At 34.4% G+C, this 26,357-nt stretch overlaps 1 protein-coding gene across 3 annotated transcripts in view; it reads left to right on the forward strand.

The window, feature by feature from the left end:
• LOC138336687 (prestin-like) overlaps window positions 1-26,357 on the forward strand; it is an 87,553-nt gene that overhangs the window by 17,990 nt on the left and 43,206 nt on the right. The window contains exon 1 of one of the 3 annotated variants that reach the window (XM_069286231.1): window positions 2,962-3,111. The exons of the other annotated variants lie outside the window; for them this stretch is intronic. Coding sequence (XP_069142332.1) covers window positions 3,105-3,111 — 7 coding nt within the window. The 5' untranslated portion in view covers window positions 2,962-3,104. Of the gene's footprint in view, window positions 1-2,961; window positions 3,112-26,357 lie in introns of those variants that run through there. 3 annotated transcript variants of the gene reach the window in all.

The following is a 26,357-nucleotide window of genomic DNA, read 5'->3' on the forward strand; positions in this document are numbered from 1 at the left end:
ATATTCGTTGCAATATTAAAGGGTTGCTAACAAGAATAATATCTAACAAAATGAACTGTTTTCTGTAAAATGAGTACATTCGTTCACTAGCTGTGTCATTTTATATGTATAAAAATGTTGCATAAATGATTTTTATGGGAATGATTTTGGATCATATTGACATTAAAATCGCCTTTTAAAACAATATCTGAGATACCTGTATTAAAAGTACGATCGATGGATTCCTTAATTCTACCCTCAACAAGTTGAACATTAGAATTTGGGGTCCGTAAAAACTTCCGAATAGAACATGTGATTTTTTATGACAGATTTCGATCCATACACTTTCTTCTCCAACAACGTTAAGGTCATTACGAGTTTTAATTATTAATTTATTAGATACATACACTGACCCCCCCTACTCTGTCATTGCGGTAAAAACATACTGGGCTATATGGTAGCCAGTGATATGTAAGGATATGTCATTGTCTAATTCATGGAGCCATGTTTCAGTAAATGCCACTACTACAATTATGTAGTTCTGTATGTAATATGTCCAACTCATTTTTAGGCTTTGAACATTAAGGTGTACAAATGTAAAATTATTACTATTCAAAAATTTTCAGACATATCAGATGAAACAGACGATACCGAATCAACCAATGGACCGGAATTCGATTCGATGTCCCCACTTAAAAGTAAAAAGTAAATAACAAGAGATAAGATGCAAATAATGACGCTACCTTCAATGAAGAAATTATGATTGTGGTTACTTGAAATATTTATCTTTTTGTTAACACTAACTATAAAAAATGGTATATAAGTATGGGCAATACCTTAACACCATATATTATACGCCATACACCATATAGTAACGATACTAAGGCTACATTATAATTGGAAATAAAATATTTATTCTTTGGTCGAAGTGTTTTACTGTAGAACAGGCCAACTCTCGTTCGATAAATCAATTATCGTATTATTCAATGGCATTTATTATGTTATTCCCGTAGGATATACGTCATAAAAGTGAACGAGAGTATTCAAACTGAACATTTCATTCAAGCAGATGGACCAATGAGACAGTTGTGGAATATTACAAGTGATAACAATTTCTTTGCAGCACCTTGGTAAATAAAGCAGTAGTCTGAAGAAACCAATGATGAATAAGGATATATTTTGCAAGATTTCAATAAGCATATGAAAGTTTGACATGTATATATAATTACATAACCCCAACATAAAGAATGCAAAAACAAAATTACGTGATATTAGTGCGCGGTTAATTACCGACGCAATGAAAACTGGTGATTTGAAACAAATATGAACGAAGAAAATATATACAATACAAGAGAAATTAATTTCAATTGTGATGGTTATAGTGGTTTGGTAAACGATTTCGCAGTTGGTAAGGTTATATAGCAAAGAGAAAACGAAAAAGTATATATTTGTGAATATATTGGTATGTGTGATTCATAAGTGCGGTCGAATAGTTTCATTTAAAGGTAATACCAAGTATTTTGTTTCCATATTTTCCCTTATTATCAAACTGCACTTATATCTGGATATGTACATGTCAGCATTTTTTTATTTGTATAAATCACAAATTACTGTATGACATTAAAATCCTTTTTTGAAAAGAAACGTATATGTTACAAAATTGTATGACTATAGAAATCTTACAGCATTATTATGATTATTATTGTTTCATAAATTCGTTAAAGATGCTCCACCGCTGACAAATGGTATTTTTTCACTATCAAAAACAACAGCAGACGATTTAGTATTTTTCTTCAGTTACAAAAGTTACTTACTTTACACCATTACCGCCGTTGAAAAGTTTGAGCTTCTAATTTTACTTCAAGTTAAAAATATAAAAAAATAATTAATTGCATCCCGAAAAAAATCCGTGACACTATATCCTATATGGAATGAAGTACTGATTGCGCATGACCCAAAGGCAAAACAAATTATTTTATATTGTTTTTTTTGTGTGTTAATTAGACTTATGTATACACGATTAAACACTAATTATTGTTTAAATGATGAATATCATTTATGCTCTGTCGGCGGTGGAGCATCTTTAAAATGCATCAAAGTAATGAACTTTTCAGCGGATATTTTTTGCCTAAATTAGCAGATGCGGTAACGTATCTGTCTGTATTAAGTATTAGAAAATAAACAAATTCAATTTCAAGAATCTGCTTCAAAATTTGTAGTCAAAACTACAACATCAAAACTATCAAACGTTAGATAAAAACTATCAAAGCAGCGTCGATGAAGGACGATATTATGTTTATATACATATCTGTCTACACCGATTCCCATTCACCGAGAATGGCTTCGGCGTCCTTGTCATTTAGATTTTTCTATTAAAAAGAAAAAGAATACGATCCGCACGGCCGACAGGTACACTGTAGATGTGATAACTCAGAACCTCACTTGTCCTTTGTTGATATGTTTTGACGTGATGGAAAGGAATATAGGGAATTCGTTCTCATCATCGTCCTCGCCTTCTATTTTTATCACCTGAGAACGTATCAGTCTCCGTCATACTAGGCTGCCACACACGACCCCAAGCTTGCATTTTCTAAAACAAATATTGCTACAAATGAAACCAAGTTAAACGTAAATTAGCCTAGTACAAAGTACAACGGCGCTAGAGATGGGTCTAGTCATTATATCTAATTTGGTCAAGTGCAGTAGCTTTGGAGAGATAACGTTATGTTGTCTGCAGTATAGGCCTGTTGTCTTTTTAAGAAGATGCGAGATCGAACAGAATCCTCTTTATTTCAACAAAACACAATGTATTTGAAGGTTCAATATATTGCTCCTTTATACACTTGACATGTGAAACAAACACGACATATACAAAAATGATTTTGAAGTTGTACACGCTGCATCCTATATATAGACACTCTCATTTGGGAAAACACCTGTGACGTAAATCCATGCCGGCAGTAAGATTTGTACCGTGCCGTGATTGGTTAAAATCAGTGGGGATATTCCACGTTCGAAGTTTCTGTTTACTTGTAACATCCCCCCGTCGAGGGACACGAGGCAAACTTCTGTCATCCGCGGTTATTCCAACAATGATATGAATAGCGATAGTTTGATCGTTATCAATGGAAGGTGAGTTATTGTTTATACTATGTTTACGGTCATTCTGTTCGTTATTAACGCTGATGATAATTCGATATTTTGAGTTATTATGAGAGGTGAAGATGTCAGATGTCACGCGCGTATTTCGTGTTTACAAGTCCCGCATCTTTTCCTGTATCTATGATAAGTTGTAGCAGCCGTTTCCTGTTTTCATCACACTCATACACTGTAACTTCATCGTATTCTTGTACATGTATGTGTTTTTGATATAAAGGTGATCAGCTTTTACCAATAAATATTAATGTGTTCTAGAATTTGACACCAAGGACTAACGTTGCTGATGAAATGTAGGGTAATACTTACGCCTATTTGAGGGTGTTATATCCATATTTACACTAGATTTATATCGGACAAAGTTCACCGATATATAACCGTTACTTGACCTTTGATTTTATATATTATATTATATATATGTATCAGTACATTTGCATGGTTCATTAAAATGAAAATGGATATATCCCCCGTACATGTACGCTGTACATGGAGGTGCAGATAAATATGATAGTGTTTTGCAGGGGTGACAAGGAAATAATGCTCTATGAAAAATGAACTATTGAACTAAGCCGATTGAGACCCAAAATAGCTTAAATTTTTCATGGATATTTTTTGTATCACCCTTGTAAAACACTAGATCTATACAAATTTAACCAACTCTGGCTAAACTCTGCATCAAAGGAAGCTAGTATTAGCTTGTAGTGATGTCTCTTGATTGTCTTGACCAATTTTAGCTTCGGTTACCAACCAATGGCCCTTTTTGACCTGTTTAACTGATCATAATAGCTTAGAGTCAATTTGAATATTTAAAAGAGACAATTATAACCAGTTTTCCATCAAATGGTACAATGATAAACTATAATGGTTCTACATGTATTATGAATAAGGTTTGTTAGTCTTTGGACTAACAAGGAAAATAAATATTTTGTTTTTAAAGGCCCATACCTTTCCAAATTGGCTTTTAATCTTTGGAAATGGAAATGTGAAACAAATTAGCTTCATTATTGTTAATACTACACTGAAAATCACCTTCTGAACAATTAAATTAGAATAGATAAATGTTTGTTTTCATAACACAGGTCAGGCTCTTATGTTTCCTGCCATCGTCCGTATTACTGTGTCTTTTATTTACTTGACCATCACTGTGTCAGACGGCAAAACAGTGAAATGAATCATCAGTGTTTCATAGCATGTAGCTCAGCTAGATTACAGAGGGAATCTTTCATTTAGTTTAGATTATGGAGGAAATCTAGCATTTATTGTGTCTTGTAACCTCATCTTTTGCCATCAATACATATTTTCTGATGTTGTTGTTGTTGTGACGAGTTTCCCAACTGATATTGCCACCACCAAAAAATAATTCAATCATGAGAGGAAAATAGAATTTTGGTCTTATGATGTGAAATCTAAAAATAGAAAATTATAAAAGAATTTCTTTCTAGCACTTCACATACAATAAAGGTTAAAATCCAATGCTTACGAAATGTTGGATTTTAACAGTGATTGTGTAGAGATGCACTAGAAGGAGCGATAAAAACAAAAGGTGCAAAATGTTATCATCAAAAGTACTATAGCTGTAAATGTGACCCTTCTCAGATAAAATGGGGCCCCTTATGTAATTGGAATGGGATTTCAGTAAAAAAGTGGGGTCTTTTTCATTTTCTTTCCTTTAAAGGATACGGGGATGGCTAACGCATACCCTGTGTAAATACCGATACTTTTATCGTATGGTGTTTGGAGGTGTCTTTGGGGATTAAATCATAATGTATATACTGTAATTAGCGAATTAATTGTAAGAATTAAAGGGGACGCTTATTAAAGAACTAAAATGTTCTTTGAGACACATTATAATATTGTGATTCACATGTAAAAGAAATGCTAGGTCATGTGATATGGGATACAATGCTGATGTCAGGGATACAAAACAAAACTGATATCTACGTTTTGTACAGAGTGAAGACCATACTACGATGGTGAAGGGTGAGGGGGCAACTGTCTCCATATTCTGTCTTTCAATATTACTGAGTTATCTCCCTTGCAGGAGAGGAGCAAAACACGCATCATTTTCTCTGTATGATTTTACAATCAATATGCATTTATATACCTACACCAAAGGGCAGATAACTGTCTAATATGCAAAAACAGAATAGTTGTCAGTAGATTAAGACTAACACGGATGAAGAGTTAAAACTCACATGTCAATTTTTCTGTACATTGTTGGTTTGAAATTTAACTCCTAAGACTTTATACACAGAATGTAGTGGGTCGGTGAGCAGGAAAATAAAGAAAAAGAGTAAACATCTTATTTACATAATTACGTTAGGGCTATTTTTAATTTTCAATGTTTATTGGCATGGCCTCTTAAAAATAACCCTTATGTAGTACCAGCCTATCTCTGAGGTATTTCGTTACACCTTACTTACTGTGTTATATAACATGTATTTTCAATATAATGGTAAATGTTTTTCATTATAAGTGTAAACAGTTATAATGCAACTCGTGCATGACAGTTACTCAGCATATTGGTTAATGTTGATATCAGTTAAAATCTGGGGAGACTATATATATCTCCTGTACATATAATTGTGAATTTGTGAATATCTGTTACGAGGTATGTTTACAGGTAAGTAGACTGGCAACCAGTCTCTAGAATATTGAAAAAAATCACTTAATTTGGCTTGATTATTTTTGTGTTTCTAGTGATTCTCAAGTTTCAAACTAGAGAAAGATAATCTAGTAAAGAATTCTGCTGAGAAAGTGTTATCAACAACTTAGGGTCTGGTGGCCATTCTAGGGGGAGATAATCTAGTTAAGAACTCTGCTGAAAAAGTCTTACCAACAACTTAGGGTCTGGTGGCCAGTTTAACGAGTAAGCTATAAGGCTAATATTTGTATTAATCGTACAAGGTACACAGGTATCTAGATTGCTCTTTATAAACAGGAAAAATAGTGGATTGATTGATCATATCAAAAGACATCATATAAAAATGGAATGAAGGCATTTTATATCTCACGAATTTTACCTTGTGATGTTGCTTAAAACAAAATTACAAATGTAGTCAATTGAGTCAAACTGCTATAGCCACCACCTCTGTATAATGACTACCTGCTTAATAAGACAATTTTTTCAGGGTCCCAAATGGCAAATTTCACTTTATTGGTCCAGTGTAGACTACATGGCAATGAAGACCATTTGTCCTTAGTACCTTCGGTGGACATTACAGACAAAATAATTATATAGCTCTAGAGTACCAGGTAATATGTCACTACGTGTAGTAATACTACAGTCAAATTAGTCACTTTTTTCATGTGATGGTTTTTTCTAGCTCATTATCATCTGTATGTTTCCATGATTTAATTCTTAACAATTTCTAGGTGTATGATTGTCACTTTAATTTATTAAACTGTTTTAATTTATCTCAAAAGTTAAATGTCATTTCAGTAAGGTGAGAAGAGTATTGATCTGTCTTCAATCATGCAAGAAGTTTATAAAAATAAAGCAATATGAATTTAATAATCAGTGTTTACAAATTAGAGACCAGAATATCGATTGATAATATAAATAACAATTTATTGACATGTGTAATTGCTTTTTCAGTATTAGTGGTTTGTAATAATGATCACTGAAATTTTGAATTCATATTAATTTTAAGCTTGATTTCAAAGATTTCATTTCAAAATGAGAATATCTTCCTGCATGTTAATATTTGTATGTATTCAATATAGGCTTTGCATGTATACATATGTTGCCCAATTCTCATTGTTGGTAAATAGAAAAGAATATTTTAAAGGATTTGTCTCCCTTTACTCATTCTTCAATCTTCGCGTCCACTAGACACTAAGGCTTTCTGAGTATGTAGATTCTGCCAAAATAAAAAGACTCACAGACACACTTATATCTGTAAAAAAATTTCATCAGATTTAGCAAATGTAAAAAACAATGGCAATTTAAGTCACCTAGTTGTTTAAATTTTGTATTTAACTTCAATTTTACTTGAATTAAATATGGATACTAAGTATACTGATTGTTAAATATAAAATCAAACCTGTCTACTAAGGAAGACACCAGACATATCAAAATTGTCCTTTATAGACAAGTGTTCTTTATCCAGAGGTCAATTATATAGTAAATTGTACCAGATGGGGTTGATGAGTCTATCCTTTATAGACAGTTGTCCTTATAGTGGTGTCCTTTATAGCAGATTTCACTGTAATTAAATCACCCTATTGGAAAAATGTAATGATTGATTAAAATTGTCTAAAATTGTTACATCAGTCGTAGGCACCTGGTTTTGTAGCCCACCATCATCAGATTGTGGGCTATTCAAATCGCCCTGCGTCCATGGTCCGGCGTCCGGCCAGGCAGCCATCTTTGATTTTGGCAGTTGAAGTTTGTTATCGATATTTCTTGAGAACTACTGAAGGGATTTTGTTCAAACTTCACATGGAGGTTACCCTTGGTCCCTAGTTGTGCCATACAGATTTTGAGGCTGATTGGAAAAACAAGATGGCTGCCTAGCAACCATCTTGGATTTCGGCAGTTGAAGTTTGTTATCGCTATTTCTTGAAAACTATTAAAGGTTTTTTGTTCAAACTTCACATGGAGGATTCCATTGGTCCCTAGTTGTGCCATTTAGATTTTGAGGCTGATCGGAAAAAACAAGATGGCAGCCAGGCAGCCATCTTGGATTTTGGCAGTTGAAGTTTGTTATGGCTACTTCTCATAAAGTATTAAAGGGATATGTCTCAAATTGTATATTTTTTTAATTGAAATATTTCAATTGAAGTTTTTTTACCACTATTTTTCAGAAATTACTGAAATAATCTGTCTCAAATTTCATGTGCAGGTTCCCCTAGGTCCCTAGTTGTGCATATTGCATTTACAGATCATTCGGTGAAAAAGATTGCCGACAGGCCGCCATCTTGGATTTTGATTATTGAAGTTTGTTACTGCTATTTCTCAGAAAGTACTGAAATGATCTGTCTCAAATTTCATATTTAGGTTCCCCTAGGACCTTAGTTGTGCATATTGCATTTTGGAACCAATTGATGAACAAGATGGCCAACAGGTAGCCATCTTGGGTTTTGATAATTGATATCTCCGTAAGTAATGAAAGAATCTTTCTCAAATTTTATATGAAGTTTGTAGTAAAAGTTTGAAAAGCAGAGAAAAGATCGTTCTTTCCATTGTCAGACATAGATCATTCTTTGGTGGGCGCCAAGATCCCTCTGGGATCTCTTGTTAGTGGTAAGTAAAACTCTAAGTAATGTTAGAAGCCAATAAAGCCTGTGATCATGTTAGTGGTCAGTTTATATATGAGCATCCCACCATGTGGTCAGTAAACAAGTCAGGAGTCTGTAGTCAGCTTTGAAGTCAATAAAACATGGAATCAGTAAGTTTACATTCAGTTAGGTGGTTGGTCAATAAAGTCTATTGTCAGTAAAGTAAATGGTCAAAAAAGAGACAGTGGTCAGTTAAGAATCAGGTGTTGAAAAATTCTATGGTAAGTATAAAGTTAGTAGTCAGTAAAGTCAATGGTCAGTAAAGTTAATGGTCAGTATAAGAATCGGGTGTCAGTAAAATCAGTGGTCAGTAAAAGTCTGTGGTCAGTTTTAGAATTAGGTATCTGTAAATCTAGTGATCAGTAAAAGTCAGTGGTCAGTAATTATAAAGACAGTGGTCATTAAAATCAGTGGTCAGTAAAAGTCAGTGGTCAGCAATGATATATGGTAAGGCTGTGTCATCAATGCAAGTTCAACTTTTGAATTGACTTTTAATACCTTTAAGACAACATGTTGTCAAATTGGTTTTCCTTTAGTGTGTAGTAGTATATATCTAATATTGGGTCCCAGCTGTATTAAGTCAGGATCAACTTCAATATATAAACTGTTCAGTATCAATTGATTAAACCCAAATTATTGCTTCTGTTGACCCAGCTGCTAGGTTTATCCTGATCAGAAGTAACTGTTGTTTAGCCGCGTTTCATGTAGTATGAAGCATTTGTTATTTAGCTGAGAGACGATGAGAGATATACCAAAAGTTGTGTCGTTTGGAGCTCTTCCAATACCGATATTACTGTGTAAATGTTTTGTTTAACTATAAATCAATATCTGTAAATTTATGCAGCTATCAGAAAACATTACAAAATACTACAATCTAGTATTGATATTATTACCAGTAATGCTTTACTACTGACAGATGCAAATTGTAGATATTTGTTACAAAAATAGTGATACTCTAAACATTGAAATTTACACAAACTACACGAAGGGATCTTGACCGTAAAAATTTCCTCCACACGTAATATTTTGTACATGTATGAACTTTGTTGTTAAAAGTCTGAGAGTGTATACATCTCATGAAAATAACTACGTCCTGAAAGTTTCATGCAGGTAAAATGTGAAATTAAGCATTTGCAAAAATATCCTTGTTACAGTAAATGAAATATATAAAATATAACAATAAAAAAGTAAAGTTTTATATGCAGACAGAATATGTTGCTTTAAGTCGGCATATTAGTATACAGTATATCATATGTATGTAAAACTCTTAAAAATAAACAATAAAATACACAAAGAGAGTCCTATCATAGAATACTTACTAGAGTTAAAACATCTTTGTGTAATGGCGAGATATTTCCCCCATACATTTGTAGTACTTTCTCAAGTTTCTGATGAACCATTCATGTACCTGGTGTAAAATTGAATTAAAATCCAATCAGGCTATCAGACTTGGTAGATTGTTGCAACTGATAACAAATCAAAATTTTCCAAAGAAAATTCTCCAAACATGTGATATACACAAAGCCTGAAGGGTTTTTTTTCATAGTAATGGTAGCAAATGCATATCATCATTATTATTTCAGCAATCCAATATTTGCCTGGAAGGCAGTCAAAATCAATCTGTAGACTACTTAACTGGCTAGCACACTCATTATTGTTCTCAACTGTTAACCCACACATACACATTAATGTGTATATTAAGTCTTTAACCAACTTCCTATACCCTAACATACCTGCCAAGGATTACAATAATTTTTATCCTTGATTGAACACAAATGGAGTTTTCTATACAACGACAGCCTATACAGCATGTGTATAAGATAAAGTATCTATGTCAAACCTCAAGTGCAGCACGGATGCTGAATTATACGGACTAACTAACTTAGAAATATCTTCCTACCTACCCTTCAGTGTGAGCAATCATGGCGGGCAGAAATGATGTTTCCCATGTGAAATGGGCTTGATATCTTTACAGTGCCAGGATATTAAAAACCGTTACGGAGGTATATTGAGACATCATTTGCGGTTTTAACTTAATGCTATGATTGGGAAAATAGTGACTGATTTGGGAAAATACAGTGCTATTTTTCAATTGGGAATGGGTCCGTTTACCGGACCCTATAGGCCTGGCAAAAAACCCTGTAATATTATATATAGGTTTAGTGTCAGGAAACCACTGAGAAACCCATACTGTATGGGGAGAAGGGTTTATATATATTATATAGGTGTAGTGCCAGGAAACCACTGAGAACCCATACTGTATGGGGAGAAGAAACCCATACTGGTATAGGTGTTATGAGAACCCATACTGTATAGAAGGGTTTATATATAGATGATATTATAATATTATATATTTAGGTGTAGTGCCAGGAAACCACTGAGAACCCACATACTGTATTGGGAGAAGGGTTTATATATATAGATAATATTATATAGGTGTAGTGCCAGGAAACCACTGAGAACCCACACTGTATTGGAGAAGGGTTTATATATATAGATAATATTATATAGGTGTAGTGTCAGGAAACCACTGAGAACCCATACTGTATGGGTGAAGGGTTTATATGTATAGATAATATTATATAGGTGTAGTGCCAGGAAACCACTGAGAACCCACACTGTATTGGAGAAGGGTTTATATATAGATAATATTATATAGGTGTAGTGTCAGGAAACCACTGAGAACCCATACTGTATGGGTGAAGGGTTTATATATATAGATAATATTATATAGGTGTAGTGTCAGGAAACCACTGAGAACCCACATTGTATGGGAGAAGGGTTTATATATATAGATGATATTATATAGGTGTAGTGCCAGGAAACCACTGAAGAACCCATACTGTATGGGTGAAGGGTTTATATATATAGATAATATTATATAGGTGTAGTGTCAGGAAACCACTGAGAACCCATACTGTATGGGAGAAGGGTTATATATACACTGAGACCTAATATTATATAGGTGTAGTGCCAGGAAACCACTGAGAACCCATACTGTATGGGAGAAGGGTTTATATATATAGATGATATTATATAGGTGTAGTGCCAGGAAACCACTGAGAACCCATACTGTATGGGTGAAGGGTTTATATATATAGATAATATTATATAGGTGTAGTGTCAGGAAACCACTGAGAACCCACACTGTATGGGAGAAGGATTTATATATATAGATGATATTATATAGGTGTAGTGCCAGGAAACCACTGAGAACCCAAACTGTATGGGTGAAGGGTTTATATATATAGATAATATTATATAGGTGTAGTGCCAGGAAACCACTGAGAACCCATACTGTATGGGAGAAGGGTTTATATATATAGATGATATTTATAGGTGTTGTGCCAGGAAACCACTGAGAACCCATACTGTATGGGTGAAGGGTTTATATGTATAGATAATAATAATATATAGGTGTAGTGCCAGGAAACCACTGAGAACCCATACTGTATGGGAGAAGGGTTTATATGTATAGATAATAATAATATATAGGTGTAGTGCCAGGAAACCACTGAGAACCCATACTGTATGGGAGAAGGGTTTATATATATCCTTTCGACGGCCGGCAGGATTCGAACTTGACTCAATTTTGATAGTAGGTTATTACAAATGCCATCTATGAAAGCAGTTTGCATCTAGATTTCGGTTTGATGCCATTTTCACGATGATAACAAACAGTACACACAACAAACAAGCAAAAACAGTCACCGGAAGTCCCCTAAAGGTCACCACGCACGGGTCATGGGAGGCAGAAACCTGCGCGTGGGACTTGGTTTTTTTTGTTTTTGTTTTTTGTTTTTTTTTTGGAAATCGGTGCTATTTTCCCCATCCTTTTCCCTTTCTCTCTATTTTCTATTACTTTGATATCTCTTCTATCGTTTAAGATCATCTGCCTGTCTGTATCTTGATAATTAAGTTCACAACGACAGGTTTCCGGGCACACACTAAAATCCGGATTTCAGACCTCAATTTTTGACTTATTTGGGCATGTTCAAAGGTGATTTGTGACGTCACTAATGCAATGACCGCATCAATATTGTCATGCTATATAGGGATGAACATCTCCTTTTCAAAAAACTAGTATTTAGTTTTCAACGGTCTCAGTGGGGCTCCAGAAGGGTGCATGAAATGGGGCAAATGAATAATTACGCATAAATACGTTACGGCCGTCTAAAGGATATAGATGATATTATATAGGTGTAGTGCCAGGAAACCACTGAGAACCCATACTGTATGGGAGAAGGGATTATATATATAGATAATATTATATAGGTGTAGTTCCAGGAAACCACTGAGAACCCACACTGTATTGGAGAAGGGTTTATATATATAGATAATAATAATATATAGGTGTAGTGCCAGGAAACCACTGAGAACCCATACTGTATGGGAGAAGGGTTTATATATATAGATAATATTATATAGGTGTAGTGTCAGGAAACCACTGATAACCCATACTGTATGGGAGAAGGGTTTATATATATAGATAATATTATATAGGTGTAGTGCCAGGAAACCACTGAGAACCCATACTGTATGGGAGAAGGGTTTATATATATAGATGATATTATATAGGTGTAGTGCCAGGAAACCACTGAGAACCCATACTGTATGGGAGAAGGGTTTTTACATATATAGATGATATTATATAGGTGTAGTGCCAGGAAACCACTGAGAACCCATACTGTATGGGAGAAGGGTTTATATATATAGATGATATTTATAGGTGTAGTGCCAGGAAACCACTGAGAACCCATACTGTATGGGAGAAGAGTTTATATACATAGATGATATTATATAGGTTGTAGGCTAGGAAACCACTGAGAACCCATACTGTATGGGAGAAGGGTTTATATATATAGATGATATTTATAGGTGTAGTGCCAGGAAACCACTGAGAACCCATACTGTATGGGAGAAGGGTTTATATACATAGATAATATTATATAGGTTGTAGGCTAGGAAACCACTGAGAACCCATACTGTATGGGAGAAGAGTTTATATATATAGATGATATTATATAGGTGTAGTGCCAGGAAACCACTGAGAACCCACACTGTATGGGAGAAGGGTTTATATATATAGATTATTAGTTATATAGTCAGTTACTGACCCCCTATAAAGGCATAGAGGGTCAGTAAGATTTATAGGGGGCGAGGGCGTAGCCCGAGCCTCCTATACTTCTTACTGACCCTCTATGCCTTTATAGGGGGTCAGTAACTGACTATATAACGAATTTATCGCATCGAGGACCATTTATTTGTTTCATTAGATCTTTGTTTCCTATTTGTTTTCTCAGGAATCCAATATCAAACCTGAACCATGCTGGCGAAGTATACAACATCGCCGCATTTTTAAATATTTGGCATACAGAAGGCCTACGTATTTATTTACATGTATGTATTTCTTTCCGGAATCTGCAAATAACTGTATAAGGAACCTGAAGAACAATAATTCGACATTCCTAGTGCACAATAGGCCTACCTCAATGCGACATCAGACTGGTTGTATATTGAAAGCATCACAAACAAAAGTGACACAAACATCCATCCAACATTTATAGCGCAGACACATGATCATCTCTGCATTCTCGCTGAGATAATCACTTAAAGTAATGCCGATAAATTAGCTGAAGAGTGAGGGTTGATAGATCTAAAGATACGAACCCCTCCATTTGTTTATGGTCGCAGTCAAGAAAACGCTTGAATTCTTACGTTTGACTTTCACCGCGTCATCAACTTTCAAACTGGCGTAGGGGAAGCAACTCGTATTTTAAAAAATGCGTTTCATTTATTTTGAAGTATAGAAACGATTTTAAATGAATTTTACATAAAAAATAATAAGTAAAATATATTTTTACGGTAAAGAAATGGTATATTTAGTTGAAGAGAATGTGTTAAAATTTTGAAGCGAGGGCGACAGCCGCCATATTGCACCATAATAAAATTTACTGACCCCCTATAAAGTATTAGGGGGTCACCACGTGACGGCTCTCCGCCAATCATTTGGGGACATTTCTGTCCGAGGTGCGATAAGATATTATATAGGTTGTAGGCTAGGAAACCACTGAGAACCCACACTGTATGGGAGAAGGGTTTATATATATAGATGATATTATATAGGTGTAGTGCCAGGAAACCACTGAGAACCCACACTGTATGGGAGAAGGGTTTATATATATAGATAATATTATATAGGTGTAGTGCCAGGAAACCACTGAGAACCCATACTGTATGGGAGAAGGGTTTATATATATAGATAATATTATATAGGTGTAGTGCCAGGAAACCACTGAGAACCCATACTGTATGGGAGAAGGGTTTATATATATAGATGATATTATATAGGTGTAGTGCCAGGAAACCACTGAGAACCCATACTGTATGGGAGAAGGGTTTTTACATATATAGATGATATTATATAGGTGTAGTGCCAGGAAACCACTGAGAACCCATACTGTATGGGAGAAGGGTTTATATATATAGATGATATTTATAGGTGTAGTGCCAGGAAACCACTGAGAACCCATACTGTATGGGAGAAGAGTTTATATACATAGATGATATTATATAGGTTGTAGGCTAGTTAACCACTGAGAACCCATACTGTATGGGAGAAGGGTTTATATATATAGATGATATTTATAGGTGTAGTGCCAGGAAACCACTGAGAACCCATACTGTATGGGAGAAGGGTTTATATACATAGATAATATTATATAGGTTGTAGGCTAGGAAACCACTGAGAACCCATACTGTATGGGAGAAGAGTTTATATATATAGATGATATTATATAGGTGTAGTGCCAGGAAACCACTGAGAACCCACACTGTATGGGAGAAGGGTTTATATATATAGATGATATTATATAGGTTGTAGGCTAGGAAACCACTGAGAACCCACACTGTATGGGAGAAGGGTTTATATATATAGATGATATTATATAGGTGTAGTGTCAGGAAACCACTGAGAACCCATACTGTATGGGAGAAGGGTTTATATATATAGATGCTATTATATAGGTGTAGTGTCAGGAAACCACTGAGAACCCATACTGTATGGGAGAAGGGTTTATATATATAGATAATATTATATAGGTGTAGTGCCAGGAAACCACTGAGAACCCATACTGTATGGGAGAAGGGTTTATATATATAGATGATATTTATAGGTGTAGTGCCAGGAAACCACTGAGAACCCACACTGTATTGGAGAAGGGTTTATATATATAGATGATATTATATAGGTGTAGTGCCAGGAAACCACTGAGAACCCACACTGTATGGGAGAAAGGTTTATATATATAGATGATATTATATAGGTGTAGTGCCAGGAAACCACTGAGAACCCATACTGTATGGGTGAAGGGTTTATATGTATAGATAATATTATATAGGTGTAGTGCCAGGAAACCACTGAGAACCCACACTGTATTGGAGAAGGGTTTATATATATAGATAATATTATATAGGTGTAGTGCCAGGAAACCACTGAGAACCCACACTGTATTGGAGAAGGGTTTATATATATAGATAATATTATATAGGTGTAGTGCCAGGAAACAATTGAGAACCCATACTGTATGGGTGAAGGGTTTATATGTATAGATAATATTATATCGGTGTAGTGCCAGGAAACCACTGAGAACCCACACTGTATTGGAGAAGGGTTTATATATATAGATAATATTATATAGGTGTAGTGTCAGGAAACCACTGAGAACCCATACTGTATGGGTGAAGGGTTTATATGTATAGATAATATTATATAGGTGTAGTGCCAGGAAACCACTGAGAACCCACACTGTATTGGAGAAGGGTTTATATATAGATAATATTATATAGGTGTAGTGTCAGGAAACCACTGAGAACCCATACTGTATGGGTGAAGGGTTTATATATATAGATAATATTATATAGGTGTAGTGTCAGGAAACCACTGAGAACCCACATTGTATGGGAGAAGGGTTTATATATATAGATGATATTATATAGGTGTAGTGCCAGGAAACCACTGAAAACCCATACTGTATGGGTGAAGGGTTTATATATATAGATAATATTATATAGGTGTAGTGTCAGGAAACCACTGAGAACCCATACTGTATGGGAGAAGGGTTTATATATATAGATAATATTATATAGGTGTAGTGCCAGGAAACCACTGAGAACCCATACTGTATGGGAGAAGGGTTTATATATATAGATGATATTTATAGGTGTAGTGCCAGGAAACCACTGAGAACCCATACTGTATGGGTGAAGGGTTTATATATATAGATAATATTATATAGGTGTAGTGTCAGGAAACCACTGAGAACCCACACTGTATGGGAGAAGGATTTATATATATAGATGATATTATATAGGTGTAGTGCCAGGAAACCACTGAGAACCCAAACTGTATGGGTGAAGGGTTTATATATATAGATAATATTATATAGGTGTAGTGCCAGGAAACCACTGAGAACCCATACTGTATGGGAGAAGGGTTTATATATATAGATGATATTTATAGGTGTTGTGCCAGGAAACCACTGAGAACCCATACTGTATGGGTGAAGGGTTTATATGTATAGATAATAATAATATATAGGTGTAGTGCCAGGAAACCACTGAGAACCCATACTGTATGGGAGAAGGGTTTATATGTATAGATAATAATAATATATAGGTGTAGTGCCAGGAAACCACTGAGAACCCATACTGTATGGGAGAAGGGTTTATATATATCCTTTCGACGGCCGGCAGGATTCGAACTTGACTCAATTTTGATAGTAGGTTATTACAAATGCCATCTATGAAAGCAGTTTGCATCTAGATTTCGGTTTGATGCCATTTTCACGATGATAACAAACAGTACACACAACAAACAAGCAAAAACAGTCACCGGAAGTCCCCTAAAGGTCACCACGCACGGGTCATGGGAGGCAGAAACCTGCGCGTGGGACTTGGTTTTTTTTGTTTTTGTTTTTTGTTTTTTTTTTGGAAATCGGTGCTATTTTCCCCATCCTTTTCCCTTTCTCTCTATTTTCTATTACTTTGATATCTCTTCTATCGTTTAAGATCATCTGCCTGTCTGTATCTTGATAATTAAGTTCACAACGACAGGTTTCCGGGCACACACTAAAATCCGGATTTCAGACCTCAATTTTTGACTTATTTGGGCATGTTCAAAGGTGATTTGTGACGTCACTAATGCAATGACCGCATCAATATTGTCATGCTATATAGGGATGAACATCTCCTTTTCAAAAAACTAGTATTTAGTTTTCAACGGTCTCAGTGGGGCTCCAGAAGCTTAAGGGTGCATGAAATGGGGCAAATGAATAATTACGCATAAATACGTTACGGCCGTCCAAAGGATATAGATGATATTATATAGGTGTAGTGCCAGGAAACCACTGAGAACCCATACTGTATGGGAGAAGGGATTATATATATAGATAATATTATATAGGTGTAGTTCCAGGAAACCACTGAGAACCCACACTGTATTGGAGAAGGGTTTATATATTTAGATAATAATAATATATAGGTGTAGTGCCAGGAAACCACTGAGAACCCATACTGTATGGGAGAAGGGTTTATATATATAGATAATATTATATAGGTGTAGTGTCAGGAAACCACTGATAACCCATACTGTATGGGAGAAGGGTTTATATATATAGATAATATTATATAGGTGTAGTGCCAGGAAACCACTGAGAACCCATACTGTATGGGAGAAGGGTTTATATATATAGATGATATTATATAGGTGTAGTGCCAGGAAACCACTGAGAACCCATACTGTATGGGAGAAGGGTTTTTACATATATAGATGATATTATATAGGTGTAGTGCCAGGAAACCACTGAGAACCCATACTGTATGGGAGAAAGGTTTATATATATAGATGATATTTATAGGTGTAGTGCCAGGAAACCACTGAGAACCCATACTGTATGGGAGAAGAGTTTATATACATAGATGATATTATATAGGTTGTAGGCTAGGAAACCACTGAGAACCCATACTGTATGGGAGAAGGGTTTATATATATAGATGATATTTATAGGTGTAGTGCCAGGAAACCACTGAGAACCCATACTGTATGGGAGAAGGGTTTATATACATAGATAATATTATATAGGTTGTAGGCTAGGAAACCACTGAGAACCCATACTGTATGGGAGAAGAGTTTATATATATAGATGATATTATATAGGTGTAGTGCCAGGAAACCACTGAGAACCCACACTGTATGGGAGAAGGGTTTATATATATAGATGATATTATATAGGTTGTATAGGTTGTAGGCTAGGAAACCACTGAGAACCCACACTGTATGGGAGAAGGGTTTATATATATAGATGATATTATATAGGTGTAGTGCCAGGAAACCACTGAGAACCCACACTGTATGGGAGAAGGGTTTATATATATAGATAATATTATATAGGTGTAGTGCCAGGAAACCACTGAGAACCCATACTGTATGGGAGAAGGGTTTATATATATAGATAATATTATATAGGTGTAGTTCCAGGAAACCACTGAGAACCCATACTGTATGGGAGAAGGGTTTATATATATAGATGATATTATATAGGTGTAGTGCCAGGAAACCACTGAGAACCCATACTGTATGGGAGAAGGGTTTTTACATATATAGATGATATTATATAGGTGTAGTGCCAGGAAACCACTGAGAACCCATACTGTATGGGAGAAGGGTTTATATATATAGATGATATTTATAGGTGTAGTGCCAGGAAACCACTGAGAACCCATACTGTATGAGAAAAGAGTTTATATACATAGATGATATTATATAGGTTGTAGGCTAGTTAACCACTGAGAACCCATACTGTATGGGAGAAGGGTTTATATATATAGATGATATTTATAGGTGTAGTGCCAGGAAACCACTGAGAACCCATACTGTATGGGAGAAGGGTTTATATACATAGATAATATTATAAAGGTTGTAGGCTAGGAAACCACTGAGAACCCATACTGTATGGGAGAAGAGTTTATATATATAGATGATATTATATAGGTGTAGTGCCAGGAAACCACTGAGAACCCACACTGTATGGGAGAAGGGTTTATATATATAGATGATATTATATAGGTTGTAGGCTAGGAAACCACTGAGAACCCACACTGTATGGGAGAAGGGTTTATATATATAGATGATATTATATAGGTGTAGTGCCAGGAAACCACTGAGAACCCACACTGTATGGGAGAAGGGTTTATATATATAGATGCTATTATATAGGTGTAGTGCCAGGAAACCACTGAGAACCCATACTGTATGGGAGAAGGGTTTATATATATAGATAATATTATATAGGTGTAGTTCCAGGAAACCACTGAGAACCCACACTGTATGGGAGAAGGTTTTATATATATAGATGATATTTATAGGTGTAGTGCCAGGAAACCACTGAGAACCCATACTGTATGGGAGAAGGGTTTTTATATATATAGATGATATTATATAGGTGTAGTGCCAGGAAACCACTGAGAACCCATACTGTATGGGAGATGGGTTTATATATATAGATGATATTTATAGGTGTAGTGCCAGGAAACCACTGAGAACCCATACTGTATGGGAGAAGAGTTTATATACATAGATGATATTATATAGGTTGTAGGCTAGAAAACCACTGAGAACCCATACTGTATGGGAGAAGGGTTTATATATATAGATGATATTTATAGGTGTAGTGCCAGGAAACCACTGAGAACCCATACTGTATGGGAGAAGGGTTTATATATATAGATAATATTATATAGGTGTAGTGCCAGGAAACCACTGAGAACCCATACTGTATGGGAGAAGGGTTTATATATATATTGATTATATTATATAGGTGTAGTGCCAGGAAATCACTGAGAACCCATACTGTATGGGAGAAGGGTTTATATATATAGATGATATTATATAGGTGTAGTGCCAGGAAACCACTGAGAACCCATACTGTATGGGAGAAGGGTTTATATATATATAGATGATATTATATAGGTGTAGTGCCAGGAAACCACTGAGAACCCATACTGTATGGGAGAAGGGTTTATATATATATAGATGATATTATATAGGTGTAGTGCCAGGAAACCACTGAGAACCCATACTGTATGGGAGAAGGGTTTATATATATAGATAATATTATATAGGTGTAGTGCCAGGAAACCACTGCATGGATCTACAACTAAAATATTTTATACTGAACTTTAATGCCCCCAACAATGGTTGGTTTTTTGGTAATGAGAAGGGGAGGTAACTATAGTGAGAATAGATGAGAGGAGAAAGCGGGTCAAAATTTATTTATTATATTTTAGACCTGTCATTATCTGCAAAATGTTTTGCCAATATTAAATTACATTGTTGCAAAGATAGGTAATTCATGCACGTAAAAATGTCTCCTCCTCCATCTCCATATTTGTTTGGTTAATTAGTTAATTAGTTTTAACGTCCTATTAAAAGCCAGGGTCATTTAAATTGAGCCAGATTTATGTGGTGTTGGAAGAGTACCCTGAGGAAAACCACCAACTTAGGATCATTATCCACATGGGATGCAAACTCTATACCAAGAGGTGGAGGGAGTGTGGTAATATGTTGTGACAGCTTTAACCACTTGACCACCGCAGCCCCATACAATGGACACACAAGCTCCTATCTTATGTAGATAGAATGCTTCTATACCTGGTGTTAGAACCAATGTTGATCATCCATCTTTCAATCTGTACACAACCTCCAAACTTGAGGTTCAGTAAAATGGTTCTGTACCTGATGTTACAACTAATGTCAATCCTCCATTTTAAAATCTGCACACAAGCTCCCAACTTGTGGCACAGTAGAATGGTTCTGTACCTGAGTTGTGTCACAAGTATTGATTTAGGTCTGAATGTAATGCTCTGGGGGGAAAGTTTGGCAGTGATGCTTTCTACAATTTTAGATCAAGTGTATCTTAATCCACCGGCTAATGATTTTATCAATTCTGTAAATTGTTCAATTTGCCAAATTGTTAATTTGGAGAGGCATCAATAAAATGTAGCCTTTTCATCATAATACTGTTTCTTAATGTGTCTGGATAGTAAGATATGAAAACTGTATAAAAGAAAAACAAAAACAACCCACCTTCCAACATATTTTTCCGATAGAAATCTCGTTAACCAAAGAACAGGGATGTGAGTTAGCTGCTTCATTTGATCCAAAAAATATTTTGTGTGTTTTTATAACATGTAGTTGTCCAAAAAACTAATTCAAACCACAATACTAAAGTGGTATACTAGTATCAACGTTTTATTATCTGAGCCAAGCACTTCATGGCAGCTTCTGGCAACTCATCATAATAATGATAGGAACAAAATGATTTCCAAAAACCCGGGGAAACAATGGTAGAATAGAAATAGAATGTTGTAGATTTATTTAATATATCTTTTCTTTGAAGAGTAACATAGAAATAATTCAGTATGATCTTCTGTGTGATATTTGAAAAATCCTTCAAATCTTCTGAGTTAAATTTGTAAAAAGTTGTGACCGATAAGTAAAACTTTATTACTGGTTTCAAGAAGTTTGATCTTTGTTGCATAATATACCACTGTCTGTGAGGCAGCTGTTATTAAGGATATAGATATTTATAAAATAGATGTTTTGTTTTCTTTGGAAAAATGAATGAATAATTGTGTAATAAAAGGACATTTGCATGATATCATGAATTATTTTAAGATTGAGTTCTAAATATAATTCTGAATTTAAAGACTATTAAAACACAGCTCTACATTTAAAGATTGCCTCCCATGGGTTTTAAACATTTTAAGTGATGGGATGAGTTTAAATGTCAAGGGGCATAACTCTAACATTTCTATTGTGAAAAGAAGCTGAAGATAATGCAATACAAATATACCATGAAGAAAATTTGTATACCACTTAAAAAAAAAGTTACCTATGTCAGGCGTTTGGAGTTTTTTTGCATTTTTTACAAGGAAAAAGTAGTTATTTCTGTTGTCAGTTGTATATTAAAGATGATTAGCAGTAAGACAAAATGCACCTGTAAGTGTCCATAGTTGTCAGCACTGCACGGTTATTCACATTAACATTTATTGATTTATCATCTATGTCATATAATTTCCTAATAACCATATAATTTTTGGAACTTATTTTCTCTGAAATATTCTTAGTTTAATAAGTCTTAGAGTTGGCATGTATTTGTTGTCATGTATGTATTAGGCTATTAGCTCTCACAATAAAAGGGAGTTATCTCCTCTTTGTTGTAATGTTATTACTTTGTGGCATTTACTGTTATACAATTCTCCTCCATTGTTAAGACATCTGAGGCAATTGCCATTTAACACAGTTATCTCCTCATTTTTGTGATAACTTAATCTTGAGGTATTAGTCAAACATCAAAGTTATCTTCAACTTGATGCAATATCTTTACCTTGAAGTATTTGTAAATAATTACAATTAACTCCCTCTTGTTTTAACATCTTTACCTTAAACTATTTCTCAATTAACACAGTTATCTCCCCCTTGTTGTAATATCTTTACCTTGAAGTAATTGTTAATAATTATAATTATCTCCCCCTTGTTGTAACATCTTTACCTTAAACTATTTCTCAATTAACACAGTTATCTCCCCCTTGTTGTAATATCTTTACCTTGAAGTAATTGTTAATAATTATAATTATCTCCCCCTTGTTGTAACATCTTTACCTTAAACTATTTCTCAATTAACACAGTTATCTCCCCCTTGTTGTAATATCTTTACCTTGAAGTAATTGTTAATAATTATAATTATCTCCCCCTTGTTGTAACATCTTTACCTTAAACTATTTCTCAATTAACACAGTTATCTCCCCCTTGTTGTAACATCTTTACCTTGAAGTATTTGTTAATAGATAGAATTATCTCCCTCTTGTTGTAACATCATTACCTTGATGTATTTCTCGATTATAACAGTTATCTTTCCCTTGTTTTAACATCTTTACCTTGGGGTATTTGTATTATATCAAAGTTATCTCCCTCTTGTTTTAACATATTTACCTTGGGGTATTTGTATTATAACAGTTATCTCCCCATTGTTTTAATGTCTTTACCTTGGGGTATTTGTATTATAACAAAGTTATCTCACCTTTGTTTTAACATCTTTACCTTGGGGTATTTGTATTATAACAAAGTTATCTTCCCCTTGTTTTAACATCTTTACCTTTTGGTATTTGTGTTATATCAAAGTTATCTCCCTCTTTTAACATTTCTACCTTGAAGTATTTGTCTTATACCAGTTACAGTTAAAGTTATCTCCCTCTTGTTTTAACATCTGTACCTTGAGACATTTGTCTATTTACAAAGTTATCTCCTCTTTTTTGTTACATTATTACTTGTTTCTGTGGTGTTTTTCAATGTGTTACAGATCTGCTTTTTTGAAACAGTATAATATCATTTATAATAAGTGTTAATCTCTATACAAGCACATATAGTACGACTGATTAGAACTCACGATCACACACAAATAAACAATAGAACCTGCCAGTATTGGCGAGGATCAATATGCGCCAAGTTTTCTTTGGGTAAACATGTTGGTATTAGTGTAGTTAAATCAAAACAATCAATGTCTTCTACATGTAGCTAAAAAGGATACCATAACTAAACATTCTGAGACTTGCGAAAACCTCCAGAAAAGAGTAAAGAGGATGTGATTGTCATTACTATAGTGATCCCTTTACCCCCCACAGAAATGAAAGAAAGGTACTGTTGATGATATCTGCCTGGCATGTCATGGCATCGACACAAACATGTGGATGGTATCGTGATTATCAGGTTTAGTTTGACTGAACTATGAATTGTTCTTTTAGTGTGAACATATATATATTTTACTTCTGAACAAATATGTTCATCTTTATGTTAACAGAGCATTTATCGATAATATTATTCATGGAGATTAACTTTCACAATTTTTTTGTCAATCCCGAAATTTGCTAAAGGAAATCGCATTCAAATAAAAGTTAGTTTACAGTAACCAAAATTATGTTTTCCAAGGAATAATGGAATATTTCACCACTAAATGAAGTTTATTCATACATTTCTGTTTTATGACCTGTTATACAATGTTATAAAAGACCACCTGTTGACTAATGTCTACATCAAAATAGCTCTTTTAGCTCTTTGTACGTATTGAACAGGAAATGAAATATATTTAAATGACATGTTGATGAACATAATAAAGTTGTTATCATTGTGTTAACGAGACATATATTGACTGTTTAATTCTACAATAGAACATAAATACAGGTTGGTTAGTGTCCAATACCTATGTGTCATGCTACAGTTTTCTAGTTTTATCATGTTTTATCATTAATTTGGAGTCCTAGTTTTTATGCTTTTACTTGGGATTTTCTGTGTGTACACTGTTGTTTATGTGACTTGCTAAAAAATGTCTGCAGATTGGTACTATGATGGGTCCTTGTGGTCAAACTATATTTCATTTCTTAGAAAGAAATGGTTCGTCAGGATATTTGGTAAGTTTTTATAATCAATCCTTTCCTAAGCAGTCGTCAAAATGTAGTCAACATTATTGAACAATATTTAATTGGTGGTCCTTCATAAAGACGCCTTTAATGTTTATGGGAATAGCCTGCAATCTGTGTCACCAATTTGATTGGTATCGTCAAACCTGTTTACAAAGGACACCAATGGACATATGAAAGGTGTCCTTTATAGACAGGTGTCCTTATACAGAGGTCAATTATATGATAAATTGCATTAAATGGAGTTGATACATTGATCTTTGGTACCATAATATTGAAATAAATGTCTACTATCGGAATTAAATGAAAAGCTTATGGATCGAGATTAAATATGTATTCAAATGTTTAAATGCCTTCTTCTCACGTGAGCAATTTAACAAAGTGACACATAGACCCTAATATTGCACCTGCATTACTACATTTTGCATAACATACTTATTCAAATAATTCACATTGACATTCATGCAAGGTCACAGAGGTCAAAGGTCTTGAAATCTTTTTAAAGTATTTAAAGAAATATAAGGAAATATTGTGCAACATGCTTTGGTGAATGCCTAAACATACCTTTCAAAAGAATTTTGACTTCCGTTCAAGGTCGACAGAGCAATTCAATTTGCTGAGATATGTTTACAGCTTCTTCTCCGTGTCACTGGTAGACTATAGAAAAAATAGCTGATAAAACACTGATATCAAAAGCTTATCATATCAGCTTGTTCATCCACAGATAATCACAGTTTTAACATGTTTATTTCATTACTGGTATATGATATGGCTAAGATTTGGACATGTCTCTTGTGTAGGTAAACAGAACAATTACATTCTCTTCACTCTCGACCAGGGATCACTCCAATTGCTTTTGGGTAATTATTGATGAAACCGGTAGCAGGTACTGATTTAGAATCTTTGTCCTAATTAACAATGTTCTTGTGTTAAATTATTCAAATTTAATGTCTTAAGTTAATAACAGAAATTATTTTGGCACAAAAAATTAATCTAAGACTGAAGAGAAAGTGGCATTGTTGGCCTGCTTGATATTGTCTATGTTAATTTTATGTCCATGTACATTATCACTGTCTTCCAGATAGATCCTGTTTCCTAGGGTGTATAATGATATTGGACTGGATGTTTTTAATGTTATACATATGTACATGATAAATAGTTTTAAGTATAATAATATAATGGGATCAAGTTCTTTTTTGATGAAAAATCACAATGACCTGGATATACAACAGCTACACCATGTACTTGATTGTGTTTTGCAATGTGGTGTGATTGTTTGTAAAAGACTGATCATAATTCAGGACTAATTTGTGTTAAATGTGGAGGAATTAAAAATCTTATAATCTGTATAATGTTGGAGTAAAATTCAGACAACTTTTAATTGATTTATATCTTTACATGATATG

This window comes from Argopecten irradians, chromosome 12 (assembly GCF_041381155.1).
Source record: "Argopecten irradians isolate NY chromosome 12, Ai_NY, whole genome shotgun sequence".
Taxonomy (NCBI): Eukaryota; Metazoa; Mollusca; class Bivalvia; order Pectinida; family Pectinidae; genus Argopecten; species Argopecten irradians.